This window comes from Sinocyclocheilus anshuiensis, unplaced genomic scaffold, assembly GCF_001515605.1.
Source record: "Sinocyclocheilus anshuiensis isolate Anshui unplaced genomic scaffold, SAMN03320099.WGS_v1.1 scaffold572, whole genome shotgun sequence".
Lineage (NCBI taxonomy): Eukaryota > Metazoa > Chordata > Actinopteri > Cypriniformes > Cyprinidae > Sinocyclocheilus > Sinocyclocheilus anshuiensis.
This window is the reverse complement of record NW_015555778.1, coordinates 1456090-1465784: the sequence shown is the minus strand read 5'-3', so window position 1 is coordinate 1465784 and position 9695 is coordinate 1456090. Positions and strand designations below refer to the sequence as shown.

The 9695-nt window shown below is 37.5% G+C and overlaps 1 protein-coding gene across 1 annotated transcript in view; it reads right to left on the bottom strand.

The window, feature by feature from the left end:
• The window catches only part of LOC107674549 (keratin, type I cytoskeletal 42-like), a 7411-nt gene extending 6545 nt beyond the window's left edge, over positions 1 to 866 (bottom strand). Inside the window, exon 1 of the mRNA XM_016468544.1 lies at positions 552 to 866. Within this exon, the coding sequence (XP_016324030.1) occupies positions 552 to 857 (306 nt within the window). The 5' untranslated portion in view covers positions 858 to 866. The remainder of the gene's footprint in view (positions 1 to 551) is intronic.
• Positions 867 to 9695: the final 8829 nt, after the last annotated feature.

Here is a 9695-nt window from a genome sequence, read left to right as displayed (position 1 = left end):
ATACTTAAAGTATACTTAAAAGTATACTTTTATATACTAGAAAGTGGGCCAATTTAGTCCCAAGGAGTATTGAAATAGAATTTGAAATACACTTACAAGTATACTACTAGTACACTGATATTTGTATACTTACTACATAAATTATACTTAAAAATATACTTGAACTTTACTTAAGTATACTTACTAAAATAAACTTGAAGTATACTACTTTTTGGTAAGGGATTATAGTATTTATTAATATTTAGATTCTTATTTTTATATTTTCAGATTACATTTTAATTGAGGTTTTAGTAATTTCTATTCAGCTTTAGTTTTAGAACTTGAACTTAAACTTATTTCAGTTAGTTGACTAGGCAAAGTGTCAACAATTTTTTTAAGTTAGAATTTTTCATCTAATTTTTATATTTTAGTTTTGCGTTATTTTAATTATCGAAAACTGTATTTAGCTTCACAGTACAGAGAAGTACACTAATATCATGCTTGTATATCATGTTTCAAATACCTCTCTGTCTGAAGACCTGTCTGCACTCCCCACTCCACTCTGAACTTACCTTGTTCCTCAGGTCCTTGATGGTGTCCAGGAATATGGTGTGGTCGAATGTGACATCAGGGCGACTTTCATACCACTCTCTGATCTTCTGCTCCAGCTCAGCGTTGGCCTTCTCCAGGGAGTGAACCTTCTCTAGGTAGGAGGCCAGGCGGTTATTCAAATTCTGCATGGTGGTCTTCTCGTCAGCGGACGGGTCTAAACCATCAGCTAGGTTGAAGCCCCTTGGTGAGGGGGACGAGGAGATCCTGGTACCTCGACCACCAGCTCCTCCATATACACTGATGGTTCTGGAAGAGGGGTAAGACATTGTGCTGTCCTGGTTATGGTCTTGAGTGTGGAAGTGGGAAACAAAACACAGACACAAATGCTTGGCAGATTCAAAAAAACTTTAAATACCTGCCCAGGATGGGGGAGGGGAGAGGACGCTTTGCTTTCCAAGGAACAGGTGGGTATGAACCCTTGTGCTCTAGAACCCGAACATCAACATTTTTTATGTTGTTTAAAGTCAAAATGTGGCACTTCTTGTCCTGGACTGAATTATCAAGAATTTCAATCATAACATTTCCATTAATCTGAAAACTAAATGCTTTTTTAAAATGAACACACCCAGTTGTAGCACATGGTCAAAGGTCTTGTTGTATGTCAACACACTAGATCCCTATCAAGGCCTAGAGAATTAGTGAAAGACTGCTAAAAAAAAAAAAGTAGATTATAGAACTTTAAGGGCAATACAAATTTTGAGAATCCTGGGTTCAGTGTTGCCGTCAAAATAGTTAGTTTTTTAGTTCGTGGATTAAAGCCATCTCCCACCTTCAAAGGAAGGCGTTTTCGTCAGAGGGGACCCATGATGGAAGGGAAAACCATGGAAAAAACACGATTGTGCTGGTTTTGGGCTTGTTTTTTATCCTGTACTGACTTGGATTTCTTAGTGAACTATAAAGCTATGATAAAACTCTTTATTAGTCTCTTCTTCTCTCCAATTCACGTTTTCTGTCACTATTTGATATTTTCCACTCAGCCGCAGACTGTGCTTCCGTGACTGTCCACAGCACGTGAATATGATTCACGCCTTTGGCTGTCGGTTGCTAAGCATCTAGTCGTAACATTCTAACACTGCATCGATTCACACTGCACAAGTCTGACACCGGAGCAGGCTTTCGAAACACCGGGTAAAAAGCTGTGCTAACCCCGCTTCTAAATTACAAATGTGAAATGTACCCGAACACCTGATTGTGTGCGCCAACATTACCAGGTTCAAATGGTAAACAAGCATTTATGTGTGCGGTTTGTTTTAGGTAAGGGTGTGGTTTCACACCATGATGTTCAAACTGATAACAACTGATAACAAAAATATTTCTTCTCATGTATCTGAGCTCATTGGTTTACTTTAATCTCCTTTACTAATGTGTTCCCAAAAGCCACTAAATGTCCATCTTTCTCTCTTTATGTTATTTCTCTAAAGGATAAATAATTTTCAGTGTAAGTTGTTTGTTACCATCCAACTTACATGCTAAAGGCACATGCAATGTGACTAATCATTCATTTAGAAATAACAATTCATTCTCAACATATCATTCTTTATCCAAAAAAAAAAAAAAAAACTCCATTAAGATCATTTTACATGAGAGTTATATATCTGGTAAAGCAGCATTCTGGAGTATATAATCTCATTTTGACAATCTTAAGTTATGAGGGCTCAGGTACATTCCTATGACAGTGTAAAGAGATAAAAATTAGATGACTGAAAAGATATCTACACTTCAACGTGGTGGAGACTTTCGGTGTAACCTGCTTGATACTGTAAAACCTATTGCGTAGGATGATAGATTTAATAAAATCTATGTTGTAATGTTCCCCACATTATCCAATGTTGTTTTTATCCATGATGAGCTTATAAGAGTGATCACCCATAACCTAAGCAAGAACATTTTAATTTTTCAAGGTCAGCAACACTTTGGCTTCAGTGTTATGCTGAGAAAGGATTTTGTAATGAATTGTTGGGTATTAAAATTACATTTTTGTTACTCTCAAGTCATTCCAAACTCTTGACTCTTTGTCTTCTTGCTGACAAATGTACAGTGCTGGCTATTTGATATGCAGTCATCTGGGACATCATGTTTTCTTACACGCCAGTCCTGACATCACACACATTTAAATCAATAAGGGCAAAATTGTAGTGATTAAACACATGTTGAACTGCTCGGTCTTTAATTCAAGTAGATGATCATTTTACTTTTTTTTAACATTTGTTTTGTTTGTTGTTGGTTTTTTTTTTCAATTATAAATTTAAGCTCAATTAAGGACTTGTGTAATAATTCCCAGAAAAAGATTCAAATATGTACATTTAAAACACCTTGTGTGTTTTGTTTTTATTTTTGTTTTGTTCTGCCACTGTAAAATTTTCATATTATTAGTCTGTACAATTTGTTCACTTTGTTACAAGTCTTCTGACATCATACACTCTAAAATATACTGGGTTCAAAACAACCATTTCTGGGTTATTTGACAACCCAGCACTGAGTAAATATTGGACAGAACACATGCTGGGTTATTTTGACCCAGCTTGTTGGGTTTTATTCATCATCCCATTTGCTGGGTTGTTTATATATATATATATATATATATGAACAGGAACAGTTTATATACAATATTTTTTATTCAATGGCAGGTTGGTCTTTTACAACCATAATGTACTGTAAATACATAACATTCTGTAAATGTTTAGGACGTGACGGGAGCAGCAACAGCAGACAATGGGAATCTGTGGGAAGAAAACTGATATAGACTGTTCCAGTTCATTAAATGACAATCTTATATATTCATTGAGTTGCATCAAGTTGAATCAAAATCAGATTCACCTCATGCCATTGCCATCTCATCTGTCAGACATTTAAGTTTCAGTTTCAACCCAGCAAACGCATAGCGCGCATCAAATTACATATAACAGCGATGTAGTGTATTGATTTAGCTTTCGCCAACCTAGGGAGGCAAAATAGTGTAGTGATGGGTCACGTCGATGACATTATGATTTTGGATCACGTCACTGAAGGTGCGGTTATGGGTACATCAGATAAGAAAGATTGGTGGGATATCTAACTTGTAGAACCTCTTACTGTATTATCAACACAAGGAAGACACAAGTGTAAAAAAAATGTATTTTATTAACAAAAGATAGACAAGAGTAATAAACAGCTACTAAATGAATACCATGAACGAAAAAGGAATAAAGTGCATAAGATGCATAAAATGTGGATGATTAATTTGGGTGCTGCTATGGCAGAGTTATGTTATCTTATGAAAAGATAAACTGAGACTAATTGGGTGAATATCCTTATTATGTATCAAACAAGTAAATTAATCAACTGACATCAGCAATATAACATCTTGTGTAAATGAGAAAATCATATACTGATAATACAAAAACAGTGCCAAGGTCTCTGGAAGAGATTTGGATAAGTGATATTTACGTTCTTTGTGGTCAAGTGAGCAGTCTGGTGGTGGTGACTTCTTTTACTGGTTGTGCTGGTAGCAATGCAGTGGGGAGGTTTCAACAGCCTTGAACACAAAGCACTGTAGGATGCTGATCTCCTGGAGCACTAAAGGGTTAAAAATCTGGAATGCAGACATGGGCCTGGAGTAGGAGCAGAAGGTCCTTAGTCTGGAACACGCAGATGTGAAGTACCTTGAAGTGAAGGTGTGCTCGCCGGAGCTTAAACTTGTTGCAAATTTCTGTATGTCTTCTTCCTCTCTGGGCACAACAATCCACTTTGTCTCGCTGGACAAAGACTCTGAACGTAGAGTATCTCTTTCCTCGCAGGCTGGAGGCTGGAGACTCAGAACTTGGTATCTGTTATTGTCTCTTCCCTCATGGGCCGCAGGCTCAGAACATTGGTGATCTGTTAGTGTCTCACTGGACATGCTGCAAGCTCAGAACAGTTGTGTCTGTTGCTGCCTTCCCTGTAACAGGCCGGAGACTCAGAACATGTGTGCATCTGCTACTGTCTCCTACCACACAGGCCAGAGGCTCAGAACTTGTGTCTGTTATTGTCTCTTCCTTTACAGAACTGAGACTCAGAACAAGGAGTGTCTGTTGGAAGGGTACCTTTATCACTTTCTGATGAGGAGGAGATTACAATTTGGCGCTTCTCCATTTCTATGCTGTGATTGGCTTTTTTCATCTGAGTGGAGGGGACTTGGCTGTAGGACTTGACGCTGTAAGGAGTGGGGCACTAGCAGTTGCAGTAAGGTGGCCTTGCCGCCGGGGTGTCTGCCACTGCCCACTGGGAGTAATAGGCTTTCACTTCTGGGCCAAGAGTCGTGATCTCCTGCCACTCTCGCTGCTCACCTGCTACCAGTCACTTGCGTAGTCTCTTTAGGGCGGGATCTGCTTCCTGTTGACGCTGTAACTCATGAGATTCCAGGGGGTCGCAGGCCCCATCCCCTCCATCAACTCGCCGAACCATCAATTCCACATTCTGCAGCCTTTTCTTGATCTTCCTACTTCATACAATTGCAGCAGTCGATCACCTCACAGGGGCGGCAAGACAGGGCATTCGCATTTCCATGTTGCCGGCCGGCCCAGTGCTGCACCTCGAAATCTTAGTCATGGAGAATCTCCAACCACCGAGACACCTGACCCTCTGGGTTTCAGAAACTTAACAGCCAGGTGATGGATGCGTTTTCTGTCCGCAGCTGGAACCTCCTCCCATGCAGGTAGGGCCGGAAGAGGCGAAGTGCCAGCACCACTGCTGACAGCTCTCGGCGGGTAATGCAGTAGTTTCTCTCTGCTTTCTTCAGGGCCTGGCTGAATATGGTATGCAACGACGTGTTCTCCATCATCACTTTCCTGGGACAGCAGGCGCACCAACCTAACTAACTTTCTAGTTTTCTCTTCCAGGCTTTTTGAACTCCCTGTATTAACCTGTAATCACCAGTGCAAACTAAAACAGCAATTTTACAACAATTATAAAGTGTCTGTGTGCTACAATGTTAAAAATAACCCAATAAAATGATGCAACTGGCTGAAACCAGCATTTAGGCATTTAAAAGTCATTTGTGACCCTGGACCACAAAACCAGTCTTAAGTAGCACATGTATATTTGTAGCAATAGCCAAAAATACATTGTATGGGTCAAAATTATTGATTTTTCTTTTATGCCAAAAATCATTAGGATATTAAGTAAATATCATGTTCCATGAAGATATTTTGTAAATTTCCTACTGTAAATTTATCAAAACTTAATTTTTGATAAGTAATATGCATTGTTAAGAACTTCATTTGGACAACTTTAAAGGCGATTTTCTCAATATTTAGATTTGCACCCTCAGATTCCAGGTTTTCAAATTGTTGTATCTCGGCCAAATATTATCCTATCCTAACAAACCATACATCAATGGAAAGCTTATTTATTTTGAAAGATTGACACTTATGACTGGTTTTGTGGTCCAGGGTCACATTTTAACTTTAAGTCGTTAAGAGAAAGGGTGGTCTCATTTTTCTCATTTCTCTTTTTGTATTTTTTTTGCAAAAGAAAGTAAGTCAGATGGATTTGAGTAAATGATGACAAAGTAATTTTAGCTGAACTATTCCTTTAAATAGGTGTCAGCAGAAGAAAACATGACACATCTAGTTCAATGTGAACAGACACAGATCATTGATCATAGACCAGTGTGAGCTTGAGCTGTCGCTGTGATTCATCATTAGATTTAAGGATGCAACTCAATGGGTGTGTTTCCACTAAATAAAAACTTCCTTGGTAAACTATGATCAAACAAATACTCAGACATGAATGATGAGAATCAAATGAAAGGAACCGAAAATCAATCACAAATCTGAAATCAGGTGATTGTATACAACACATATGCTGTAAATGTGTGTGAAATGGAGTGGGTTCGTGGCAGTGGCCGTATATCTGATGCCACAGTAGAGGTGTTTAGCCACCAGGTGATGCTATGTGACTATCATTCATTTTGTTTCGTTTTTTAGCGGGTAAAATAGTGTGTCAGTGCTGGAAAATCCATGTTCTATTGTTGTCAGAATATTTAACAAATGGCCATCAATAAAGAGAGAGGCTTTTTGAGTTCAGATGGTATGGTAGCAGTGTTGGGGGTAACGCATTAAAAGTAATGCGAGTTACGTAATCAGATTACTTTTTTCAAGTAACTAGTAAAGTAATGCATTACTTTTTAATTTACAAAAAAATATCCGAGTTACTTTTTCAAATAAGTAATGCCAGTTACTTTGTTTTCTCATGTATTGACTGACAGCTCTCTTGTCCTCATGTTGAGAGAAATCAGGAGTGAGTGCAGAGGTGTTGTTTTGTGCTGTGTGAGCATGATGTTACTGTAATTCTAGACTAAATGTCAACATGCATTTACTCATCTCACTCGCACAAAAACAGTATTCGTATAAGATTCAGTATTATTCAAAATGAATAAAAACCGTCAAATCAAACTCAGGACATGACGCAAACATGTTAAATAACACAAATATCCTTTATGTATTTAATTCCATTTTATTAACCAGTATCTTTGCTGCTGACTTTCGATGATCAACCATACTAATAAGCAAAAATGGCTTTAGATAAACATAACATTTGTGCTTCTTTTTTTTTGTTTCTGAAGAAAGAAAAATGAGGGAAAGGCAGATGAGAAAAAGTAACGCAAAAATAACATAACGCATTAATTTCCATAAAAAGTAACTAAGTAACGTAATTAGTTACTTTTTTAGTAAGTAACACAATATTGTAATGCATTACTTTTAAAAGTAACTTTCCCCAACACTGTATGGTAGCAATGCCTTTACTTGCTATGGCTAACTGGAACATGCTAAGCTGCATAACATGGGTCCCTTAGGCCCAAATAGGTATATTACTGCAGAGCATCAACAAACAAGTTGACATGTGAAAGCACATGTCAACTTATTTTACTAACCCTAACCGTCTAACAGTCCGCTAATACTTAAATGAGAGTTAGTTGACATGTTGCAAATGAATGGAAGTTAGTTGACATGTAGTTGCAAAGTTACTTATAGTTGTGTTTAGAACGCTAAATCTGACTATCAAAATAAAGTGTAACCCATTCCAAAACACAACTACAGTTTAAGCTTAATATTCTGGTAGAGGAATCTAACATATTGTGCTATTGTATACAGAGAGACACACACCCTAGGGGTTACAATTTCCTTTATAATGGCAGCAGCTGCTGGTTTTACACACAATTAAATAAGGAAGGGCTCTAATTAAAGTACAACTGTAGTTATGCATTGCGCCTGTATCATAAACTATAGTAAATTAAAGCACAGAACCTGTTGATACTGACGGGTGGAGGACATGCATTGTAAATGCTAAGATTTTCACTATCAGACAGTATAATCTCTAATTTGTTATATATATATATATATATATATATATATATATATCAAAAAGTACCGATAAGAATACCGTTAAAGTACCGAATCGATAAGCAGTATCGTAAGAGTAGTAATACCGTTAAAACCTTAACGATACCCATCCCTACATTTAACATAGCCTAAATATTAATTTTTCTTCGGACACACGACTTATAAAACACTTCTAAAATATCCACTCAAAAACATCGGATATGCTGTAAGTTTTTGTCGATAAATTTAGTCTAATATATATATGTATACATTTTACTGGAAAGGTTTGAGATCTGTAAGATTTTTTTTAAATAAATTAATACTTTTATACAGCAGGGATGCATTCAACTGATCAAAAGGGACAGTAAAGACATTTATAATATTACAAAAAAAATTGTATTTAAAATAAATGCTGTTCTTTTGAACTTTCTATACATGAAATAATCCTTTAAAAACGTGTCACAGTTTCAACAAAAAAATTAAGCAGCACAACTGTTTTAACACAGATAATATATTAGAATATTAGAATTTTTATTGTATTTTTTTATCAAATAAATGCAGCATTGGCTATAAGTTTTTGTTCCTTCTGTGTGACATGAGAGTCAATGCTGTTTCGCAGAAAATTATTTTCTAAATTCTGCTCCAGAAAAACCACAAATCAACCTCAATAACTGCAGCAAAAATATAGAGACACTATAAAGCAACCGTCTATCTCCCCAGGGACATCCTAGTTTGTCAGCCAAAAGCATTTTGCTATAAAAAGTCTCTCAATAAAACCCTGCCGGTTTACTCACAGCATGTGCATGTTACATTTGAGTACATTATTACAGTGAAAGCTGCCAGCTAGAGAACAAGACCCTTATTTGTCTCTTCACATCACACTCCCATTAGTAGTCACACCTTTCACAACAGGTGATAACATGGTTGCAGGAGAAAATCATCAGACGTTTTACATCGTGAGAACGGTACACAGTATCTGTCTGCATGCCAGGTATCCCTGATACAATATGACTTACGATAGAAACCTGTAAAGCCAGGAATCTGACTGTCCTGAATAAAAAAAATAATAGGGGTATTGTTGCATAAAAGACAGACACAGACAGAGGGAAATCGACAGGTACACACCTAGAAAACATCTACTAGCGAATGTTTGCCTTGGTATTAGTACATGAATGGGAGATGATTACATGGACAAGTTCAAGCTGCAGTCTCTGGGTGTTAACATTCACTACATGACTGTTATTCATTCAGGTGATGCTTGCACAGGCATTGTAGGGCGTTATGCAGTGAGATCATGTTAATGAAGGGAGTTATCTGAAAATTTTACACTGTAGAAAAGCAAAGTAAGATGAGCCAGTGGGTAAGTTGAGTCACTCCAACTATTTCAGGAGCTGTGCAGATTTCTGTTACAAAAGTTATGCCATAACAACTCTCGGAAAATTAACTTGGTAATACTGTATACAGAGCCTGCAGAGCCTGAGCCAGTACAGAGACCTGCTACTGCCAATACATCCACAGACATGTTACTGTGAGCATGTAAGAAACACTGCTGCTGCACATATAACATACATGAAATAACCCCACTATACGTGAAATACTCTGTAGCAGATCTATACAGGTGGAGCTAGGGAAGGTGGAGTGTTTCTGAAGCGTGCTGCGACTGCTACAGCAAGTATTAGCCAAGTATTTGAATGTTGAGCAGCAAGCTCATTGGCTGCTGATGCAACTAAAACCAATCAGTTGCGCCATGTGAATAATGATGTG